The following is a 25,189-nucleotide window of genomic DNA, read 5'->3' as shown; positions in this document are numbered from 1 at the left end:
ATACCAAACAAAACCAGAACATGAAACTAACTGCAGGGTCACGGGGAAACAAGAAACATTTGACAACGAACCAACACAGACAGCAAACAAGAGGGGACTTAAAAAGGGAATAAATCAAGAGGGAACAGGTGGAACAAATAATCAATAATTAGATAACAAGATGGGAGGGGCTAGACAATAGACACGAGCACATGGCCCAAAATAACAAAACACCCATGTGCAGCACAAGACAGGACAGGCATGTGACATGGAGGCATTTCCTCTCACATGACTTTTCCCCATTCATCCCAATTACCCCCCACTAAACCAACCGCACGCATTTAGGGCTGTTAAAACTCAATGGACTCAGGGGAGGCAAGAAAGACGCTGACTCCCGCTGTAACTTTACCTGCTAGTGTCACTATTTGATACTGTTACTTTAGAAAAACCAGAAACTTTTAAACTTTTTATGTCATATTTTGCAATATTTGCGTCGTTTTATTTTTGTAATATCGGTTATTTTATCATCCATTTTTTTTGAGAAAACACTGCCTCGGAGGAAACGCGCCTGATATTTATGAATCAAATATATTGAGGAACATTTGCATATTCATAACTCTTCACTACTGTAGATAAATGTGTCATGAAATTCCTTCTTCAATAAAAGTGTTAAAAAAAAATAAACCAATGTCGGAGCCGATAGCCTCATGGGCAGCAATACGACAAACTATAGAGCGGTTCCGCATCGGGCTACCTGAGTTTGATTACACAGGCCCTTATCACATGATTACTTTACTACCCTTGTGCATTTGTCCCACCACAAACAGTATATTGCCCTCTAGTGGGAGTAGCAAAAAATGTTAATGTGATATAGTGATTTATATGTTTATTAATTTCTTCAAATCCATTATAGAATTGTTCAATGTTATTTTCTTGATATTGCTAATATTGTTTGAATGTTTATGTGTGCTTTAGGTAAACGAAATGAGTAAGAGCGTTATGTGCATTAATCCATTTAATTATTTTCATTTGGCATACCAGCGTGGTGACGTCATCGCACACTTCGGTATGTGGCGCGCGCCCGTGATACGCTCCATTCAGAATCAATACACTGTTAAAGAAGCAATCACTGCAGCAGCGCTCTCTTTTATTTTATTCTTCTTTATTCTTCTTTAATCTTTTTGTACTTCTTCTTCAGGTAACTTAAACATTTCGGTCTTGAGTAGTAACATTGTTTAATGCAACACTGATGAGTTGTACGGATTGAAAGTAGTTTATTTTAGTTTAGTGATAGTGTGTCATGTGTTAGCATTTCTGAGCACATGGTTAGCATGGATGCCTCGCGATCAGCGCGTTAGCCCGCTATACACGAGAGAGAAAGTCATTTATGTCAACATTGTTTGAATATAAGAGTTTATTAAGTTGTTTCAGTTTTATGAGTTATCTGAAACGTGCACATTTGGGTAATTAACTCCTTCATGTCTGTGAATTGAGTTAAGTTATGCATTTCCATAGTTTTCATCAATCTTGTAAGTGACTTTATTGTAGTAAATACATTGGACACGATGGAGTGAACATTAGTTAGACATGAGCATGTAATTGATATCTCATCTGCATTGTTGTCATCAATTTCATACTGTCATTTAGTGGGTCCAGGTAAATGTTTAGTCTGAAAATGTGTTTTCTCTTTGTACAGAACAAGTGTCACTGTGTCAGTTGTAAATGTTTCTAGTGGGATGAGACATGCTTGAATTTACTTATTTACAGCTAGTCATTACTTTGTAAGAAAAGTGTTATATGCACTGATAATGTAATGTACTGAGCATTTGTTATACATGTAGGTTTTTATTATTGGTCATTCAGAATCAATACACTGTTAAAGAAGCAATCACTGCAGCAGCGCTCTCTTTTATTTTATTCTTCTTTATTCTTCTTTAATCTTTTTGTACTTCTTCTTCAGAGGTACTACATTAATACAAAAAATCTCTTCCATGTTGTTGTTGTTTCATCTAAATATTTGCCTTGTTAACATGTACTTTTCTATACAATTTTGAAACTTTGTATTAATGCACTGTATTGATACTTCAGAGATACAAGGGAAGATTTTAAGATGAGATCTTTATATGCATTGTATGTAACAAGAGCAATTCAGAGATTCTTCACAATATCTTGTTTCAAAAGAGGGTAAGTATATAGGTATATAGAGGTATATAGGTATAGATGAATTCAGAATTGTGTTCCAGTGTGAAACAGAAACTCATTTCAAACTGTGGTCTATGAATCAGAGACCTACACATGACTCATTTTCATCTGTCATTGGGTGTATTTATCTAAACTCTTGATAGCTTGCTCTTTTGAGTATTGGCTCCATTCATATGAAATGTTATACCACCTGTGGAACGTTTTCTCAGAGCGTTTTTCCAGATCTTTCTGAAATCTGCACACAAACCACTTCCAGTATGGCAGCTCAGAGAAGTCAGGGGTGATGCTCCACTCTGCATAAACATGTCCTGCTTTTCTGTATTCTCTACATGGAATCCACTGACCTGTATAGAACATTTTACCAGTTCTCACTAATGTTGTGCAAAAATCTGCACTGAGAAAATCTGCATACTCTGTTCCCTCATAACAGCACCCAGTGAGACCATTTACTCGATGGAAAGGAACGCTGTGATCTCCAGTATGGTTTTCTACAGTGTTGGTGCAAGTGGCTGCACAGAACGGACACTGAACCCAGCAGCACTGACTGAGATGATCAACCAGAATCTCATCTGGTCTGTCCTTGTGTTCCAGATTTTCTGGAAATGTCTCTGTGCGGAATTTATGTTGTATTTCAGATAACACTGAACCAAGTTCTTCGTGTATCACATCTTCTAGGACGTTGAAATCATCAACACCATCATGACTCACTCCACTGAGGTCCTTTACAGAGAATATCAGCACATCTGAGAGCTGCAGAGTGAAATAATCTAACCACTTCTGAACATCTCCGCTGGTTGTGTTGACCAGTGTAGTTGCTCTGTGAGCCGCTGCCATTATCTTCTGCTGCAGGAGTTTAATGTTCTCCTTCATCTTGGGCCGAACACTGACTCTGAAGTTATCAGTTATGTACCGATTGACTTCATCTCTGATGAAACTCTTAAAGTGATCTCTGGGACTGTCAAAGTATTTAATGTATTTGTCAAAATCCTCCTCTTCGGCCAGTGTTTTGAGGATATGTTTCTCTAGTTTAGATCTGTTTCCATTTAGCGATTCACAGTTTGTTTTAATTTCATCAGTCAAATCTCTGGCAGTGTCTTTGTAGACACTCTTTTGAATGGGCTCTTTCAGTTTCTGACAGATGATCTCTGCAAAAATGGCAGCTGATGTTGCACCTTGACAGTATTTCTGGAAAATACTGTAGTACTCTTTGCTCTTCTTTTCAAAGTAGAAAACAGGATCGTTGGCTTCCCTGAACTTTTTGTGCTGGTCAGTGATTAACTTGTTTTCTCTCTTACAGATGGACATGACCAAAACCATGTAAAATTCCTTTGTGAACACATACTTTACAGGACCTTCTTCATAAAGCATTACTCTTACCTTGATGTGATCTGCAAGTTCTTGAATGTAGCTTTTGTTGTAGCCCATCTTTGAAATGTTATATGAGGTGATCATTTTATCTACATCCTGAGCAATGTCACTGACTAAGTTTTTTATTTGGGTTTCATCTTCCTTAGATAGAGTGTAACTTGATTTCTCTTTGTCTGTTTTGATATCATTTTTAGCATGTCCTGTAAATCCACTGGATTTCTTTAACTGTACATAATCTGAATAACTCAGCACAGCGAAAACATCCCTGCTCTCTGTCCAGATGTCTACAGGGACACTTTCATGGATATCACTGAGGAGTTGCTTCATGTCTCTTAATACATTAATGTCTTTGATTGGAAGAGTTTCTCTGGTAATCTTCTTGACACACTTTTTCCAAAAGGAATCAAACTCTTTTTTCAGGATTGTTTCATCATTGGCTTTGTCTTTGAGTTTTATTGCAAGTTCTTTGCTTTTTTCCAAGAGAGTATTTTCATGGCGTGTTTTCTGAGTATCAATCTTTTTCTTCATACCTCGCTGCTGAAGAATCTCATTTAATTTCCTCTTTGTTTCTCTCACAATGTTTTCCTGAAGGTCTTGGATTTTGATGTGAAATGATGCTTTCCACTGTATAAGTGTATCTTTATCTTTGTCTTTCTCAAAGAATTCTGACATTGATTTTTCTACTTCTTCACTTTTCACTTTTAGTTTTCCTTGAAGATCACTTTCTGACACCTCATCAATGGTTTCATTTTCTATGTTGTTGTAGAGTTTATTCTCTATTTCCAGCATGGCACTGCGAAGACTCCAAGACCACTTGCTGTATTCTGTTTCCAGTTTTCGGTATGTTGCAATTTCCAGAGCATTTCTGAAGCTGAATACAAATCGTTCATTCAATAAAGCCTCCCAGAGATCATTAATACGAACTTTAAGGTGTGTCAGCTCTAAACCATCTGATTTTGAAGCATGGCCAAAAAACGTTGTCTTTAGCTCTTGGATGTTTTCACAGTATGATGGGTTTGGTGGTGCCATCGGTGGGCTGCCTTCCCAGAGCTGTCCAAAATATTTCACATTCTTCTGTATATCAAAAGTGATGACATCACTGAAACATTCTGCGTCACAGACTTCATCTTTAGCAGCGAGTTTTGTCATCTTATCCAGCGTGTCATGTAGCCGCCTCCTTCCCTCCATGTTCTTCTCTCCAGCTGTGATGTCTGAAACGTTCTGATGCACAAACATACAACTGGGATTCAGTCTGACCTTCTTCATCCTCATGAAGGCCTGAACAACGATCTGAAGAATGTCCTGCAGCTCTGATGGGGTTTCACCAAGGATATTGATCAGTGTCAGATTGCCAAGACCAACAACAAATGTGGCCATTTCATTGTCCTGATGTCTTGTTGACCTTCCAGACAGTTCTAGAGCACGAAGCCCCTCAGTATCAACAACCAGAATATAGTCAAACTTCAGCTTTTCTTTCATCTTCATCTCCTCTGACACTCTGATCAGCTGCATGAAAGCTCCTCTGGTGCACCTGCCAGCGCTGACAGCAAACTGCAGTCCAAACATGGCGTTCAGCATAGTGGATTTCCCTGAGCTCTGAATCCCTAAAACTGACAGCACAAAGACTCTCTTGTCTCCCAGTTTCTTGATAAGTTCATGTAGAACAGCAGTAACCCAGACCACAGGAACATGAGCTGCATCTCCATCCATCAGCTCCAGTGGAAATCCAGAGATCATCATGTCTGCGGCAAGGCTCGGGAGAGAAGAGAAATTACATGGTAGTCCTTCCTTGTTCTTATTCACTGATTGACATGATTCATAGATCTGACCGATCTCTCTCAGGATGTGCTCCAATCCAAAGGTTGCAGCTTGAAGTTCTTCTGATATCCTATCAAGTTCTGTGTGTTCATCTGTTAAATTTGTTGCCATCTGTTGCTCAGGTATGTAATTTTTCCCTTTTAGTTTTAAGACTTTTGACCATTTTTCATTATACTTGTAATGTAGAGCAGAAAGGTCAGCTGAGGTATATTCATCCAGGAGGATTGCGAGCCATTTCAGAAAAAATGTCTTCTCATTTGGAGATTGTGAATTAATTTTTGTAATAAACAAATTCATGAACTCACCAATGTTCAGCACATGCTGCTGTTCACGGATTATCTTCATTTCTTGTTTCTGTTTTATCTCCATGTCTATTTCATTCCCCTGAGATCGATGTAGTTCTTTGTTTTTTTCACACCACTGATGCCACAGTTTCCCCTGACAGGGCAGAAATAATTCTTTGATTTCTGTCAGATCTTTTTTCTCCAGTAAACCCATCATCTGCTGGGCTGCTTCTTTCCCTCTTCTGCAGTCATTGTCATGATCCTCATCTACTCTGATACTTGAGTGTTTTGACACATCTTCAAGTCTGAAAATAGAAGGTGATTGAGATGAAAAAAATGAGAGACATTTATTGATAGCTTGTATGAGTTCTTCAGATACATCTGACTGATTTCTCTTATTTAGTCCAGTTTTGTATTTTCCTTTCCTCATTTCAGTTAAACTTGATTCATCTTCAGTAAAAAGACAAATTAGTGGCTTTCTGTCCCTGTACAGCTCTTGGATCTGTACTCCACTCTTGTCATTCTTGTCAAGTCGTGGTAGGATAACAACATTGACAGAGGACATTTCAGTGAGGATCTGCAGCTGTTTCTCGTTGGCTCCTGCATCACCGTGAAGGTTGCAAAATGCAACACATTGAGTAAATTTATCTGTGTCTTTCCCAGAAGGGCTGTACCAGGCGATCTCCACCACTCCATCCATCAGTACTCTGGTGTTGCTGCTGCCTGTGCAGTTCCTATGGAAGAATGTGTTGTGTTTCTCATTAATCAGACTGTTCATCAGCTGAGATTTGGATGAGGACAATGAGCCAAACTTGAAGAAAGACACCATAGGTGTTTCTGCCTTCCAGACTGGCTGGATTTTACTGATGATTTCACTGTTGATATCTTTCATCTTCCAGCTCTTGTTGATTTGTCTGAATGTCCAGAGAGGAAACTCAATCTCTTGAGTGAATGGATCAGGAACAAGCAGAGGCAGAGCGTACTGACACTGAGACAGTTTAGTCACCATCAACTGTTTTAGGAAACTATCAGCATAATAAATCGTGGCCATCTGAACATCCATTGGGTGAATAGCATCTCTTTTGTTTGTTTCTGCTGGACACAAAGATATTTCTCTGAAAATATCGGCATCACCCTCATCTTCAATTAAGTCATTGTTTATTTGTTGTCTGTCGTCCTGTAAATCAATAGTTTTAATGTATCTTGCTCTGTAGTTCATCATCAGCAGTCTTTGTAGGAAAGTCTGAATGAGGTCCTCCTCTGCACAAGACTCATAAGACTGTAATGAATGCCGTGTTAGTTGAAGAACATCTGCAGCTCTTAGTTTACAGTTATCCCTATTATCAAGACAGAGTCTTTGAAAAAGATGCTCTATTTTTTCCCTGATTCCATTTCCTTTGCTCGGATTCAGTCTTGCACCATCTTCTGAACGACTTTCCAATTTTGCCTAAGAAACAAAACAGCACAAATAAAGAAAGTTTGCTGTGGATTAGCGTATTAACTTACTTTGTAATAAAGACGTTTTCTTGTGTAAAGGGATCTAAAATAAAATAATAAGCCTGAGGGATTTCTAAATTCTTGTTCCTCTTCTATTTTTGCACTTCACTCAACACGTACCCCAAGTCTCTCTCTTGTTTCTGTTGTTGTAGTTGATTCAAGGCTTTCTTCAGTTCTTGTGGGTTGATCTTTTGACAGAAAAAATGAGAGAGAATATTATGGGGAAAAAATCAATGAATAAACAAAAATATAACATGTATTTTAGGCTGTAGCTCATTCGGCATAGAGATAGTTCACCCAAAAATGACATCATTTACTTACACTCATGTTGTTCCAAATCTGTATAACTGTCTTTCTTCTCTGGAACACAAAAAGTGAATTTTGAAAAATCTATTTTTTATTTTATATATTTTTTATTAATTTTTTTCCTTACGATGAAAGCCAGTTGGTTCCAATGTTGCTCTGGACCCTAATGTCTATTAAAATATCTTATGTTGTATTCCTTAGAAGAAAGACAGTATCAACATAAGGGTGAGTAAATGTATAAAGTGTATCTTTCAATTCCTAAGGAATGGATCTGATGAAAAGGATGGAAACAACTCCGTTGTTACGAACTGCTCCAAGACAAGCAGGTTGAGGATCCAAATACAGTTTATTAGATTAATCCAAAATCCAGGTAAGGTTCATACACAAGCAAGCAGTCCATACAAACAAACAAATCCAGAGGGTAAGACAGGAACGGGAAAACCAGGACACAGGCAGATAACAAGAACCAGGAACATAGGCAACAGTGTAAACACTTAGAAATACAACAACATACAAAACTTCGCAGTGAGTGATGGGGTGAACCAGGCTTATATGGGGTGAGCTAAACAAGATAATGAGACACAGGTGAATGTGATGTGTGCTGATGAGTCCAGGCAGAGAATTATGGGAGATGTAGTTTGTGAGTGAAACATGATAGTCTGATGTGGAGTGCCCTCAGGTGGCTCTCAAGGGCATTCCAGCTGATGACCGTTACATAGCCCCCCCTCAAAGGAGCGGCTTCCAGATGCTCCTAAAATTCTCCAGGAGGGAGGTGGAGCAGAGGCGGACCCGGGAGCGGGATGGAGGGCCAGGCCCGTGGAGCGGAAGAGGACCTGGAGACTGCAGCAGGATGGAAGGCCAGGGCAGAGCAGGCTGTGTAGTCAACCCACTGCCCCCCCCCCCAAACTATGGTGTACACTGACTCGGCTCGGGGACAGACACCGGCTGAAGAACAGGCACCTGTGGCCATAATGGCCAGTGTTGCACTCACTGAGGGCTCAGGCTTAGCGGCAGCCATATCTGCTGAGGTCTCAGGCGGCGTGGCGACGGCCATCTGTGATGAGGGCTCAGGTTCAGGTGTGGCGGCGGCCATCTCTGCTGAGGGCTCAGGTTTGACGGTGGCCATCTCTGTTGAGGGCTCAGGTTCAGGCATGGCGGCGACCATCTCTGCTGAGGGCTCAGGTTCAGGCGTGGTGGCGGCCATCACTGTTGAGGGCTCAGGTTCAGGCGTGGCGGCGGCCATCTCTGCTGAGGGCTCAGGTTCAGGCGTGGCGACGGCCATCACTGTTGAGAGCTCAGGTTCAGGCGTGGCGACTGCCATCACTGTTGAGGGCTCAGGTTCAGGCGTGGCGGCGGCCATAACTGTTCAGGGCTCAGGTTCAGGCGTGGCGACTGCCATCACTGTTGAGGGCTCAGGTTCAGGCGTGGCGGCGGCCATCTCTGCTGAGGGCTCAGGTTCAGGCGTGGCGGTGGCCATCTCTGCTGAGGGCTCAGGTTCAGGCGTGGTGGCGGCCATCACTGTTGAGGGCTTAGGTTCAGGCGTGGCGGCGGCCATCTCTGCTGAGGGCTCAGGTTTGACGGTGGCCATCTCTGCTGAGGGCTCAGGTTCAGGCGTGGCGACGGCCATCACTGTTGAAGGCTCAGGTTCAGGCGTGGTGGCGGCCATCACTGTTGAGGGCTTAGGTTCAGGCGTGGCGGCGGCCATCTCTGCTGAGGGCTCAGGTTTGGTGGTGGCCATCTCTGCTGAGGGCTCAGGTTCAGGCGTGGCAACGGCCATCACTGTTGAAGGCTCAGGTTCAGGCGTGGTGGCGGCCATCACTGTTGAGGGCTCAGGTTCAGGCGTGGCGACGACCATCACTGTTGAGGGCTCAGGTTCAGGCGTGGCGACGGCCATCACTGTTAAGGGCTCAGGTTCAGGCGTGGCGGCGGCCATCTCTGCTGAGGGCTCAGGTTCAGGCGTGGCGGCGACCATCTCTGCTGAGGGCTCAGGTTCAGGCGTGGTGGCGGCCATCACTGTTAAGGGCTCAGGTTCAGGCGTGGCGGCGGCCATCTCTGCTGAGGGCTCAGGTTCAGGCGTGGCGGCGGCCATCTCTGCTGAGGGCTCAGGTTCAGGCGTGGTGGCGGCCATCACTGTTGAGGGCTTAGGTTCAGGCGTGGCGGCGGCCATCTCTGCTGAGGGCTCAGGTTTGGCGGTGGCCATCTCTGCTGAGGGCTCAGGTTCAGGCGTGGCGACGGCCATCACTGTTGAAGGCTCAGGTTCAGGCGTGGTGGCGGCCATCACTGTTGAGGGCTTAGGTTCAGGCGTGGCGGCGGCCATCTCTGCTGAGGGCTCAGGTTTGGTGGTGGCCATCTCTGCTGAGGGCTCAGGTTCAGGCGTGGCAACGGCCATCACTGTTGAAGGCTCAGGTTCAGGCGTGGTGGCGGCCATCACTGTTGAGGGCTCAGGTTCAGGCGTGGCGACGACCATCACTGTTGAGGGCTCAGGTTCAGGCGTGGCGACGGCCATCACTGTTGAGGGCTCAGGTTCAGGCGTGGTGGCGACCATCTCTGCTGAGGGCTCAGGTTCAGGCCTGGTGGCGACCATAACTGTTGAGGGCTCAGGTTCAGGCGTGGCGACGGCCATCACTGTTGAGGGCTCAGGTTCAGGCGTGGCGGCGGCCATCACTGTTGAGGGCTCAGGTTCAGGCGTGGCGACTGCCATCACTGTTGAGGGCTCAGGTTCAGGCGTGGCGGCGGCCATCACTGTTGAGGGCTCAGGTTCAGGCGTGGTGACTGCCATCACTGTTGAGGGCTCAGGTTCAGGCGTGGCGGCGGCCATCTCTGCTGAGGGCTCAGGTTCAGGCGTGACGGCGGCCATCTCTGCTGAGGGCTCAGGTTCAGGCGTGGTGGCGGCCATCACTGTTGAGGGCTTAGGTTCAGGCGTGGCGGCAGCCATCTCTGCTGAGGGCTCAGGTTTGGCGGTGGCCAACTCTGCTGAGGGCTCAGGTTCAAGCGTGGCGACGGCCATCACTGTTGAAGGCTCAGGTTCAGGTGTGGTGGCGGCCATCACTGTTGAGGGCTTAGGTTCAGGCGTGGCGGCGGCCATCTCTGCTGAGGGCTCAGGTTTGGTGGTGGCCATCTCTGCTGAGGGCTCAGGTTCAGGCGTGGCAACGGCCATCACTGTTGAAGGCTCAGGTTCAGGCGTGGTGGCGGCCATCACTGTTGAGGGCTCAGGTTCAGGTGTGGCGACGACCATCACTGTTGAGGGCTCAGGTTCAGGTGTGGCGACGGCCATCACTGTTGAGGGCTCAGGTTCAGGCGTGGCGGCAACCATCTCTGCTGACGGCTCAGGTTCAGGCCTGGTGGCGACCATAACTGTTGAGGGCTCAGGTTCAGGCGTGGCGACGGCCATCACTGTTGAGGGCTCAGGTTCAGGCGTGGCTGCGGCCATCTCTGCTGAGGGCTCAGGTTCAGGCGTGGCGGCGGCCATCACTGTTGAGGGCTCAGGTTCAAGCGTGGCGACGGCCATCACTGTTGAGGGCTCAGGTTCAGGCGTGGCGGCGGCCATCACTGTTGAGGGCTCAGGTTCAGGCGTGGCGGCGGCCATCTCTGCTGAGGGCTCAGGTTCAGGCGTGGCGGCGGCCATCACTGTTGAGGGCTCAGGTTCAGGCGTGGCGGCGGCCATCTCTGCTGAGGGCTCAGGTTTGACGATGGCCATCTCTGTTGAGGGCTCAGGTTCAGGCATGGCGGCGACCATCTCTGCTGAGGGCTCAGGTTCAGGCGTGGCGGCGGCCATCACTGTTGAGGGCTCAGGTTCAGGCGTGGCGACGGCCATCACTGTTGAGGGCTCAGGTTCAGGCGTGGCGGCGGCCATCACTGTTGAGGGCTCAGGTTCAGGCGTGGCGGCGGCCATCACTGTTGAGGGCTCAGGTTCAGGCGTGGCGGCGGCCATCTCTGCTGAGGGCTCAGGTTCAGGCGTGGCGGCGGCCATCACTGTTGAGTCCAGGCAGAGAATTATGGGAGATGTAGTTTGTGAGTGAAACATGATGTGGAGTGCCCTCAGGTGGCTCTCAAGGGCATTCCAGCTGATGACCGTTACATAGCCCCCCCTCAAAGGAGCGGCTTCCAGATGCTCCTAAAATTCTCCTGGAAGGAGGTGGAGCGGAGGCGGACCCGGGAGCGGGATGGAGGGCCAGGCCCGTGGAGCGGAAGAGGACCTGGAGACTGCAGCAGGATGGAAGGCCAGGGCGGAGCCTTGGAGCCTTGAAGAGTCCTTGGCTCGGCAGGAATGACGGGAACAGCCTCTGGCTCGGCAGGCATGACGTGAACAGCCTCTGGCTCGGCAGGCATGACGCAGGCATGACGTGAACAAGCTCAGGCTCGGCATGACTGACGTGAAGAAACTCAGGCTCGGCAGGCATGACGTGAACAAGCTCAGGCTTGGCAGGACTGACGTGAAGAAGCTCAGGCTCGGCAGGCATGACGTGAACAAGCTCAGGCTCGGCAGGACTGACGTGAAGAAGCTCAGGCTCAGTATGGCGGGATGAGGCTCTGGTGTGACTGCGCTGGTGAGCGGTGTTAGCACTGGAGTTGCCAACTAGAGTGGGCATGACGTGAAGTGGCTCAGGCTTAGAGAATACCGTGGCTTGCAAGGCTCCTCATCCGTAAAGCCCACAGAAAATGATTAGCCGCACAGCAAAAGGGCAAGGTCAATATATTGAGCTGGAGTCCAGTGAGGGGTATTGTCAGGCAGGAGGTAGTTAAGAAGCTCAATAAGTCCATGGTGAAAAATGTCCTTTAAGACAGCATCATTAAAGTCCACCCCATGGCAAAGCTCACAAAAGTCTTTAACATAATCCTCAATCGGACAGTTACCTTGGCCGAGGCGGAAGAGACAAACTGCTGGATCCATGTTGGGCAAAGTTTTCTGTTACAAACTGCTCCGAGACAAGCAGGTTGAGGATCCAAATACAGTTTATTAGAGTAATCCAAAATCCAGGCAAGAGTCATACACAGGCAGGCAGTCCATCCATACAAACAAACAAATCCAGAGGGTAAGACAGGAACGGGAAAACCAGGACACAGGCTAGTGATGTTACTTATGACACTGAAGCTTCGATGTGCGTATCACACATGCGACACAATTTCTAGTGAAGCCCCGTATCGGGGTGTGTATTGGTTTACTAGAGTCACGTGATCGACGACAAATGAAGCCCAATCACATGGGTGTCGCTTTGGGTATCAGAAGGCTCGAAGCCCAGATCTTATTTAATGAGTCATTGTTGGCTCAGTCTGGTTGATGGGTTTGTGAGGAGAGAAAATTAATTTATTTAATGAACAAATAAAACACAAACATGTAAGGCTTTTATTTGTACACATGTGCTGTGGTTGCTTCATCTAACATAGGCTTCTTGGCTGCTTTATTTTAAATAAGCATCAGATGGCACTGTTCTCGACACTCTCGAAGCTTTGAATCTTTTCCCGGAACAGTCAGGGGAAAGCCTCAGTGATTAATGAGGCTTCATTTCCACATCCCTAACACAGGCAGATAACAAGAACCAGGAACATAGACAACAGTGGAAACACTCAGAAATGCAGTGTAACAACATACAAAACTTCGCAGTGAGTGATGGGGTGAACCAGGCTTATATGGGGTGAGCTAAACAAGATAATGAGACACAGGTGAATGTGATAATGAGTGTTGATGAGTCCAGGCACAGAATTATGGGAGATGTAGTTTGTGAGTGAAACATGATAATCTGATGTGGAGTGCCCTCAGGTGGTTCTCAAGGGGACTCCAGCTGATGACCGTTACATCTGTTAACTTCTCAACACTGAATTTTTCAGCAGGGCAAGCAGCTCTTTTTAATGGAGATCTCTATTGGTAGATGCTTACGTGGAGAACAGAAGAAACATTAGCAAGATACTCACAATGCCTCCCTAAAGTGGCCTGACATCGACACAACAACATGGCAAATGATATCACTTAACCGCACTACTTGATGTAATATAATTTAGAATGAATGTTAAGTTTTCCAATCAAGGCGCAGCTCTGAGTCTGCCCGACATGTGCTATACATTTCAAAGCGCAAAGCACATTACAAAACACAAAGTCCACTCCAAAGGGAGTTACACTGTGTCCTAGGTAACTAGAAATGACCTGACGCCTCAACACGCAATGAAATATAAATTCTCAATTAATCAGAAAAGATTGACGCAACGGTGATATACAACGATTTTATTATAGAAACAGTTGTATTTATGTGACATCACGGTTGGAACAACAACGTAAAAAATCTGCTTTACACAATTTGTAAACAATTTGCTTTATTTTTTGTAAAAATAATTGAATGTGAGTTTGAGTATCATTTTGCGTGACCTTTATAGACTTACTTAAAGTGACAATTCACCTCAGATCTTGTAAATACATTTTCAAGAACGTTCAAACTTTGAACTTCTATGACAGATTATTCATAATAACTTAATTATGTACTCATCTATTTTGTTGCAAGTGCAGTACGCTCACAGAGAGAGCCCACCCACACACTCTTCTGATTTGCTGTGATTTTTGATTGATTTTGTTGTGTCTGATGTGGACAGACAAATTGCTTGTCGCTGGAATCTTATTGAATTGCTCTGTTCACTTAGCAATCTTATTGAAGCACTGTTTATGAAATTAAACTGAAATACCACGATTATAGTCTTACATTTTTTTTCGGAACATACATGTTAAAATATTCCTCATTTAAATAATTCCCGGTCAAGGCAAAAGGGGGACGAGGCCTGGTTGAGTTGCATTAGTTGTGGTGTGTTGTCACCATGTCCAAGAGATACTGCTTTCCACCCCAGATCTAAGGCAGTCATGGTAATGCCAGGTACACACTACACAATATATTTTGTGGAAATTCAAGGTCAAATTTATTTATAAAGCACATTTCCAAGCAGTCATTACTGCCACAAAGTGCTGTACAGAAATTCATGTCAAACATAAAAACATACTAATTAATCAAAGAGAGCAATTACATAGGCAAAATGTCCCAATAATAATAGTAATAGTTAAAAACACATGTAAACATTTTTACAATCAAACATCACAACGTCACAGCTCATTTAGTATTAAAAGATTTTTCAAAAAGATGAGTCTTTAAAAGCGATTTAAATGACTCAATAGAGCTAGCTTCCTTAATATTGAGGGGAAGAGCATTCCATAGCTTAGGTCCTGCAACAGAAAATGCTCTGTCTCCTCTGGTTCTCAGTCTAGATCTAGGACAGTCTAGAAGTCGCTGGTCATTTGACCTAAGTGCTCTGACTGGGGTGTGCATAGTCAGCAAATCCGCTAAATAAGACGGTGCTAATCCATTTAAAGATTTAAAAACAAATAATAAGATCTTAAAATGGATTCTGAAAGCAACAGGCAACCAGTGGAGGGACGACAGTACCGGAGTAATATGATCAAACCGTTTTTTCCCTGTCAACAGGCGAGCGGCTGCGTTTTGTACTAACTGTAAACGGTGAATAGACGACTGATCTCAGCCGTAGTATAAAGAGTTACAGTAGTCCAAGCGATTTGTAATGAGGGCATGTACAACTTTTTCTAGTTGACTTTGCGGCAGGTACAGCTTCACTTTCCCCAACAGTCTAAGCTGAAAAAAGCTTGTTTTAAATACTGAACTAATTTGTTTCTCTAATCTTAAAGAACTATCAATAATGACTCCAAGATTTTTTACAGATGGGCTGTAATTAGGGAGTAATGGGCCTATAGCCCTGTTTAGACCTGAGATATCCGGCTTCCCAAAAATTATAATTTCATTTTTTTTGTCATTTAAATGTAAGAAATTTAGTGACATCCAATCTTTTATTTCACCCAGACAGTTACTCAGTGCTTCAATAGAATTGGTTTTAGAATTTAGAGGTAGATATATCTGGACGTCATCAGCAAAGCAGTGAAACGAAATTTTGTGTTTCCGGAAAATTGATCCCAAGGGCAGCATATACAATGAAAACAGGACTGGGCCCAAGATAGAACCTTGGGGCACCCCGCTATTAATTGGAGTTTTCTTAGAGTAAAAAGGCCCGAAATTTACAGAAAAAGATCTGTCAGTCAGATAAGACTCAAACCAGTTCAGAGCTGTGCATTTGATACCTGCACAGGACTCAAGTCTTGACAGTAAAATCTTATGATCGACCGTATCGAACGCAGCAGTCAAATCTAAAAGCACTAACACAGCAGAGCTACCAGAATCAGAAATTAAAAGGAGATCGTTAAATACTTTTAAAAGTGCGGTTTCCGTACTGTGACCTGATTTAAAACCTGATTGAAATTTTTCAAATATATTATTTGATTTAAGGTGCAGTAGAAGTTGCTTATAAACCACTTTTTCTAATATTTTAGATAAAAAATGCAGCTTGGAAACTGGCCTGTAATTAGACAAGACAGAGGGGTCTAAATTGTGTTTCTTTAGGAGGGGTTGTACAATGGCCTTTTTAAAGGTTACCGGCACAGAACCTGTTAAAGGAGACATATTTATCATATTTAAAATATAAAATCCAACAGTGTCAAATACATCTATAAAAAGCTTTGCAGGAAGGCAGTCCAATGAACAGACAGAGAGTCTTAAGCATTGGACCGTCTTTAACAAATCTGAAAGCGATATTGGGATAAACTTTTCAAATATGCCTAAGCATAACGGTGTAACACTGGGATCTGGTGCAGTACAACATGTTAATGCCCTAATACTGGACACCTTATCAGTAAAAAATTCACAGAATCGGTCACACAAAATGGTGCTAGGAATAATGCCGATGTGTTCAGGAGGGTTAATTATCCTATTTAGTACACTAAAAAGGACTTGGGGTTTATGACAGTTGTTTTGCACAAGGTTCGACATGTACTGGGTCTTTGCCGCTTTAACAGCAGACTGGTATTTGGACAAGCAATTTCTTAAAATCTCCAGAGAAATATAGAGCTTGTCTTTCCTCCATTTCCTCTCAGCACATCTGCATTCCCTTCTGAGAGCACGAGTAATGTCATTTTGCCATGGCTCTCTATTTAAATTAGCCTTCTTGCTCTTTAGCGGTGCTACTGAGTCAAGAATTTCAGTACACGTAGAGTCAAAATTGCAGACAAATGTCTGAAATCGGTGGCAAATTGGTCCAAATTCATGCGAGTGGCAATAGTGTAGTGTGTATTTTTGCAAATCAGTGCACAGACAACTTGGATTACAAGCTTCTTGCAGGCTACCATTTTTAACAGGAAGAAATCCAGTCTCGTGCAAGAACTCATGTGATCTTATGCTATTTCCTGTATCACTTCTCACAGTATGAAATGTGGTTTTTGAGTTTTCTCCAAACTGAGAAAACCAGTTTTTTGAACATTCAAGCATGAAAATCTTGCAGACCTCAAAAACAAAAGCAAGACTTTAACAAAACAACCCATGTATACCAACATATTTGAGTCTATAATAGTATAATTGGTCAATTATGAATGGAAGTGTTAAAAATCAGGGGTAAATAAACATGTCAGAGATCACAAAACCAAATCTGTGTTCTTACCACTTTGATATGTCCTGTCTTGCACATCTTCTCTCTTTCCTAACGCAGTGTTGTACATCTCTCTAGTGTAGCACTGCTGGTTATTCTCAATAAACAGATGCTCAACTCTGCTCATCAGGTCTCTCATCTCTGACTGTTTGGTCATGTTCTTGCTGCAGGTATGATATCTTCCACCGCATTTCTTCAGCAGCCGCTCCAGAGCAGAGTTTTTCTTCAGATCATCTATTATAGAGTCAGACTCTTCTTCACTCTCATAGGTGAAGAGAATCATCACAAACTGAAGAACTCTGTCACCAAATACTCTCTGAAGCCACTCAATACCCATCTTATCAGCATCTGTTAGCTGACCCAGTCGCACAACAAAGATGAAGGAGATTATTTTATTTTCATTCACTAGTTGACCAGTGAGGGGATCCAGGTCAAGTGCAGTCTCATGTAAGCCAATCATGTTGATCACTGAGACACGACGTCCTGATATCTTCATCTGCAAAGGAACGGTCCAGGATATTTCTACATTTCCAATATCTGCTTGTATTTCTCCAAGAAGAATATTGTCATGTTGAAACTGGACTGCTGCAGAGCTTCCAAATAACACAATTGTCAGATTGTGATCTAGAATAAACACAGAAGAACTTTTCTCAGATTCATTAATATGCTGCAACATACACTGTAAAACCTAACTAATGTTTTCTAGTTGACTTTTCTTAAATGCCTTTTGGCTTACTGTACTTTTGTTACTCAGAAACCCCAAGTTAAAATAAATTGATTTGTTTGAATCAATTCAGTTGAAAATTCATTTTGTCTGGAAAAAAAAAGATAGTTTGGATGGGATCTTAATTAAATTTTACTCATTTCCCCCTCTTCTGCAGTTATCCTTCTCTTAAGTTGCATTCACTCATCTTGAATGTTGTTAAAGCAACACTAAGGAACTTTTCCTCTTCGGTCGCCCTACAGGTTGGAAGCGGAGTTGTCCATTACCGCTGTCGTAAATAATTTCGCCGCCCGCAACCTACCGTCGCATGCACGCTCGCTGTTTATCTAGCACCGGCTTTGGAATGAACGATGTCCACAGACAAGGTAGAGTATGTTGCATGATTTCATGAAAGTATGATGTATTGCGACATCAGAAACGAAGAAAAACTAAATAATGACTATTGTAACGCTTGCCGTAAAGCAAGTCAAATTTGTAGTTTTCTTATGTCTCATTCGAACTACAGAAATGCGACCCAGTTTGGCAAACTTGCATAGTGTGGTTATAGCAGATATAGGGCTGCAAAGCGAATCCAGAAGTGCCTTTCACCCTGTTAAGACTTGATGAACCACTGATACGATTTTGGAAACATATATTTTAAGGTAAAAAAGATCCCCTAGTGTCAATACAACTGAAAATGTTGAGAAAACATCACAGAAGTTCATAAATAGTTTTTTAACAAAGTTCGGGAGGAGCACGTTCAGTTAATCAACTCAAATAACGTGATAAGAGGTATATACTGTATGCAGCAGACTTACCTCTGTCCCACAACGGTTTTCCAGCATCCCTCCCCTATACCATCTCATCAATCCTAACTATTCCTATTCCAGCCTGGGATGGAGGCAGGAGTACTCTGGGTTTGGGCCAAATTCCAAGCTCGGAGCCCTCCCCTCGGACAGCACGCCAAATACGCATAACCTTTAAAGGGGCCATGACATGAGAAACCAAATTTGCCTTGATCTTTTGGTATATAAGAGGTCTTTGTACCATTAAAACTTCCTGGAAGTTTCATAGCTTAAGACGTCCTCCCCATTATAAATGAAGCATTTATATAATCAAGCTCTAATTACGGCTCGTAGGGGATCTATGGAAAGAAGTGACGTCACGGCACGAAGTGACATACCAGTCGTTTGCATATGACCACCTCCAGCGCAAGACAACTATGCCTCATTTCGCATCATGGCATCATTGTCACGCCCACAGGTCTCCAGTCGACGTGCAGCGAGTGGGTCTGTTTAGAAGAAGATTGCGATGCCACGCAGATGTGCTGTTCCTGGCTGTGGACAAACAAATGTTTGAATACGCTGCCGAACGATCCAGACGTCAGGGAAAAATGGATGCAGTTTATTTTTTGCAGACGTCCCAGTCACGGCAGTGTTAATTTAATCGTGTGTTCTCTACACTTCAAGGATGACTGTTTTGAGAACAAATCGCAGTATGATGCTGGCTTTGCCAGAAAACTTTTGCTTAAAGATCAGACCGTGCCGACTGATCTGGGCCCAACAACGACACCGCAAACTGTAAGTAATGTATTTCATCTTAAAACTACTTTTAGCCAATGACGTTAGCCAATCATAACAGTGGGCGTTAACACTGAACTCTTAACCCTTTCGCACGTACGATCACACCGGTGTGATTAGAACAGACAGTGCATCGCATGACCAACTGCTAAATTCAAATGTGCTTTCGTGCGTTGGCTGGCGCTGAGCCAGAGAGAGGCGCGCTCAGAGCTGTCTTATATCACAACCTTTCAGTGTTTTCAACCACATAATGTTTATTTTAGGTTTCAGACATATAAATTCACATAAGTACTAAAAAAACGATACATTTAGAGTTTGTAAAATACACACTGATGTCTATGGAAGAGGCAATAATAATCGTGTTGTAAATCCAACAGATCCGATTCTCTGAACTGCGTCTGCGGCACAAACTAAGATGGCGGCGCCCATCGCGCATACAGCTCAACTAACGAGATCATTATAAAGGTGTTTAAACAACAAAACACTTCCACTTGCATATATTTGACAATCGGAATATCAGATATTTCATGCCATAGCTAACAAATTTGTGAATATTTTTAATACAAAAGGAAAAATTACATAAAAGCAGATCATCATTCATTCAGCACTGTTGTTGCTGTGGTGTGTCACGTGACAAGCAATGACGCGTCACCATGGAAACCATAAAGTGACACATTGTAAATAACGGTCGCCTTTAAAAACTCAAGCTGGGGGTTCAGCCAGAATATTTTAAACTTACGTGTGAAAGGGTTAAGGGGAAACACCCCCAAAACAGACTGTTTGAATCAGAGGATGAGAAACAGGGTGGGAAAAGGTCATAAATCACTCAAATTGTAAAGTTTTTTGTCCAAAAAACTACAGTAATACTATAATTGCACCTAAGGGAACATAATAAAACAAAAACCATGTCATGACCCCTTTAATCTGTCTCAGTGATATTCAAATGGCGAACCGCCGTCCATGTCCGGACCCATATTTTAGAAAGCGATGGTGCATTAACCTTTCCGCCACTCAATGTTGATGTTGATGTAATGTTGCCAGATTCACGTTCATCTGTTTAGGATAAAACTTTTCCATTGAAATGGGCTGGAAAAATCAGATTTTGTTTGTTTTCTTACCCATTCTGCTGAGCAATGGATTGAAGTCAGATAGTTCAGGTGATTCGCTCATCAGATTTGGAGTTTGCTCCTTGTTTCTACAGGCTGTTCATTATCCTGAAAAAGATATTGTAAATTTACTGTCATGTTTTTTCTTTATTTTCTCTTTAGTCTTTAAATGTGCAAAAGATAGACTCTAAAGAGTTTACTTTTCTTGACATCTCACTTTATATTTAGCTTGTTCACCATCTTGTTATGAAACTCTAGAGACTTGAACTCTTCCTGCTTAGAGTGAATGCAAATATAGGTGTAGATCCAGTCAAACAGGATTTGCAGTTTACATAAACATAGTCTGATGTATATTAAATCACGTGGTATTTTTTCTAAAAACATCTGACCAACCATCTGTCATTTAAACCCCACATCCATGTAACTTGTTAATTCTTAATACAAGCAATTACTTATACTGTGTTGATGTCTGTTTAATAAGTAAAATGGCCTATAAATGTCTGTAATCTAAAAAAAATAAAAAAAATAATCCAGTGGCCATCCAAGAGCAGGACTGGACACACCTTTAGCAGGTCACCTGGTTACTTTTTATTGTTTTATGAATACTGTGAATTCCTACATACTGCCCATTTCACATACTATATTATAACAGAGGACATATTGTGAAGCAGGGTGTATCTGTCTGTCACATGACATAAGTGGAAATGTTTGTTCTCTTTTGTGATCATACAATCAGTCTCATTCACTAATCACTGCAAACATTTTAAACAAATCACCCACGTTTTTTTGTGATTTATAATAGAATTAGGCAACTTTGTGAGAAATGGTCTGTAGTTTTAGTTAGGCAATGTCCTAGATGAAAAGTTAAAATTCTACTGTCTTAGACATAAAGTTAACCAATAAAGTTCAAAAATGAAGAGAGTTGAAGAGAGCTGGTTGTTGGACTGGTCAATTTTAACATTGCGGTAATTCACCTTCAGAAATGTAATTAAAAAAGCTAAGTAACTTTAAAAGGTACAATTATAAAGTACTATTATTTACTGTTTATAGTATCAGCATTGTATAAACACCAAGAATAAGAAATATATATACAAAAAAATTACCGTCAACCTCCGCGTTGAAAAAGTCTCTTCAACTGGCAGATGAATGTAATGAAGCCAAATGTTGCGCATGTGCAGAACTCAGATTAATTTTTTCATGTTTCAGCATGCTTCTTGTTTTCTCACTCCTAGTCCTCTAGCCCGCGTGAACCAGAGGAAGCTTCACATTTCCTTAAAATGCCATTCTTGCATACATGTCTATTATTTTATCATTAACTCACATATCAGATAATATAGGTAAATGGTAACGAAAATGTTCTCATGGTGGTTATTTTCTATAATCAAAGGACTCCCAAATGACCCAGACCCTGTTTTTAGTTATTAATCATGGTTAACACCTGCTATCATTAATGTGATAACAACTAAACATAGATAAAAGCTCTCTAAAAAATGTCTTATTATAAAACAGTTCACTTAAGTTTACAAAGCAGATGAAATTACGTGGGGTGTAGGCTAATACTCACATTTGAAGCTGTATATCCTTGTGTTGTTGAGGATTATATATTCGCAAGAAAGGTCATGTTATTTATTTAGTTAGTGGGTTATCTTTGTTGCGTTTTCTCTATTAATGTAATGTTTATTCTTAATAGTTTACAAAAAATACAAGTACAGGGGAATCTGTGTGTCTACCATGAATGGCCTGCAGAGGGCAGCAGAGCTCTTGTACACAATATTGACCCTTTTCACACTAAACTATAGCATGATAAACGTCTATAAAAGTGAATTGCAACAATAGGTTTCATACATCTACATCTATACAGACTCCAATGTGAATGTGAATGTTTTAATGCTTTTTAACGTTTTATTTTGTTTTTGCTTTGCTTTTCTCCATGAGGCCATAGTTTAAGCATTTATAGCATATTTATTTTCTCCAATCATCTGAGAATGACTCTCAATTCATGTAAAGTGGCCCTGACAGTAGCAGTCTATTAACTGTTGTATGTTCACAGTGATATAAACTACAGTAACAAGTATAAAGGTGATTTCCATGCATTCCCAGCAAATATTTGGACGTTTAATGACCGTTGAAAAGACGTCCGTCCGAGACGTCCCGTCATGGTTGAAAAATAGTTCCAAAATGGAAGTTGAACCGACGTCTTTGACGTCGTCTGGCCGTGAATTCCACGTCTTTTCTGCGCGTCCCTGGACGTCTAAATGGGTTTATTATTTTTTTTAGGTTTTCTGGATGTTTATAAGATGTGTTGCTGCCAAATGTATGTGTATATATAATCCTGCATATAAAATAATCACACCCATATTGTGTAACATCGTGAAAGGCAATCATTTAGGCTATTTTTACACATCTTAACTTGACAAAAGTTCTAAAAAGGTCCAAAATCGGTCCGGTCAGACCTGGACGTCTATAAAACCGTTTAATCACGTGTACATCAACAGAACACATTATTTGTGGACTAAAGAAAAAAATAGTGCCATAATTTAGCACAACATTTTATTGTGAATATTACATTTGAAATGTCTTTCAGTTGTTAAACAGCTACTATTCAAAAAAGATAATAGAAATAGTACAATGTGGTAAATTCTGTGGTAATGGCATTTTCTCTAACAGTTTCACATTAAGGTTAAGCAGACATTAATCAAACCAGAATATAACAAAAGTACAGGAATGGTCAACGCATTCTATTCTTAGAGTCTTTCTATAATATGCCATCATTGATGAATAGAAGTCAGAGCTGTGGCAGTACTAAGTTTCAGTTACTAACAGTCTTGCATTACTGTTAAACAGCCATAAATAAAAGTTTATTCATTTTTTAAATACACCACCCTCAGCGGTTCCTGGAGCGTTCTTCAGGTGTTCCGCCACTGCTGCATCAGTGTCTGAGTCTGGAGCATTTGGGCTCCACCACATCACAGCATCTGAGGAAAGAGAATATGGTTAAAAAAAAAAAGAAAAAGGCTAATTTCCAGGTAAATTAAGTACTTTTTTTTTTTAAATGTCAGAAAAAAACCATGTTATTTTACTGCATAATAATCTTATGCCAATAAAAGATGTTCTGCACTAAATGTGTTCGAATAGTGAAAAGAAAAAGAAAAAAAACAACAGCATTTGACCTCTTCAATACTGAGCCCTTAAGAAAGACCCTTCACTAGGTGTGTAACTGGAAAAGTGAAAAGGACATTTCTGATAAAGACAGGTGTTCTTTTAAAGAATGTCCCCTGAATAGATAAAAGTTAACAATAAAAATTAAATTAATATTAGACAAGGAACAAGAGATTTTTTTTTTAATGTTATAAGGCCAAAATTACCTTGAATTATATCGTACAAAGCGTTCGTGTAGCGTTGAATGACTTCTTTTCAATTTGGCCACCACTCCTCATATTGAAAATCGCCATTAAAGCATTTGACATGATTCTGTGAAAGAAATTACACAGGATTACTTCACCTCAAAAAAAAAAAATCTGTGTCATGCCAAACATTTGGCCCATCCCACATGGGATTACACAACACCACAAACTTATTTAGCAAACATCTTCCGGTCGCATATACAAATCATTCGGAGAAATACATGAATACAAATATATACATACACAGCATATACAAACAAATCCTCATCTACAGATCATCTCGATAAAGAGCTTTTTTCCTCTTCTCCCAGGCTTTCTCAAGTTAATTGGCTAATTTATGTTTCACATGTGAACAGCCAGCTCAGTCTTTGAGCATCATCCATATTTACCAAATCAATCTCTGATTTTATCTTACAAAATAAAAAAATAATCATTATTAATAATCATAATTCACAATAATTAGAAATATATAATATTTCTTACTTTCACTTTCAGTTGACATGGGGTAAGCACTCCTTGAGGGTCTGGTGCCAGCTATTTCAAAATGTAAAGATTTGTAAAATGTAAATTCAATTTTGGATAGGACAACCCCATGGCTGGAAAAGACCATTAACACACATACCCTCACTTCTGTGCTCTCTCCCGAATGCAGCGGTCAAGAGGCAAGACAACATTAGGAAATTCTGTTAATGAAACCAAAACACACACAAACTTAAATAAGAGGGTAGTTAAATAAAAACAGTAAACAATATTGTTTTATTTTAACTACTTTGTGGATGTAGCAAAGATTTAGACTTCTTGTAATCCAATTGGACATAGTCAACTATTGTAGCCATCATTCAAAATAAATCCAAGGTAGCCAACCCTGGTCCTCGAGAGCCACTCTCCTGCTTGTTTCCAAACTATCCCTGCCCTACTTCCTGCTGACTAATAATGGATCAGGTGTGTTGTCAGTCAGAAGCTGGAAGGGCAGGAATAGTTGGAAAACAAGCAGGGCAGTGGCTCTCGAGGACCAGGGTTGGCTACACCTGGTCTACATATTTTAAATTGTGAAGTGATAAGACTGCTGTTCAAATATACACTTCACAGTGTAATACTGCATTAGCTGGCTGTACTTTAGCTTTTTCTTGAGCAATGACAGACATTTTAGGCTCTATATTTGTAACTGTATGAACAATTATTTAGAAAAATGTATGTTTGTATTTAAGGTATATTGTGTATAAATTAAGATGCAAATCGCAAAGTTCTCGCATACAATGGGGTGTCCTCTGGGACTGGGATGATAATGCAGAATTTGGAACTGGAGACAATAGACATTAAAACAAATGGGTGAGAAGTATTTAAGGTAAGAAAGGACACCTTAATCAATAAACACCATAACTATATGTTAAAAAAAAAAAAAAAAAAAAAAAATAAAACACCT

The 25,189-nt window shown here is 41.8% G+C and overlaps 1 protein-coding gene across 1 annotated transcript; it reads right to left on the bottom strand.

Annotated features, from left to right (window-relative positions):
• Window positions 1-1,881: 1,881 nt before the first annotated feature.
• LOC308702211 (interferon-induced very large GTPase 1-like) lies at window positions 1,882-24,268 on the bottom strand (the record flags this gene model as incomplete). Its single annotated transcript, XM_081384876.1, has 4 exons — window positions 1,882-7,076; window positions 16,986-17,597; window positions 23,245-23,337; window positions 24,250-24,268. The coding sequence occupies 4 exons, from the start codon at window positions 24,266-24,268 to the stop codon at window positions 2,293-2,295; spliced, it is 5,508 nt and encodes a 1,835-aa protein (XP_081241002.1). The 3' UTR covers window positions 1,882-2,292.
• Window positions 24,269-25,189: the final 921 nt, after the last annotated feature.

The sequence above is a fragment of the Scardinius erythrophthalmus genome, assembly GCF_964197995.2.
Source record: "Scardinius erythrophthalmus genome assembly, chromosome: 14".
NCBI lineage: Eukaryota > Metazoa > Chordata > Actinopteri > Cypriniformes > Leuciscidae > Scardinius > Scardinius erythrophthalmus.
Note: the sequence above shows the minus strand (reverse complement) of the source record. Positions and strands in the feature narration are given on the sequence as shown.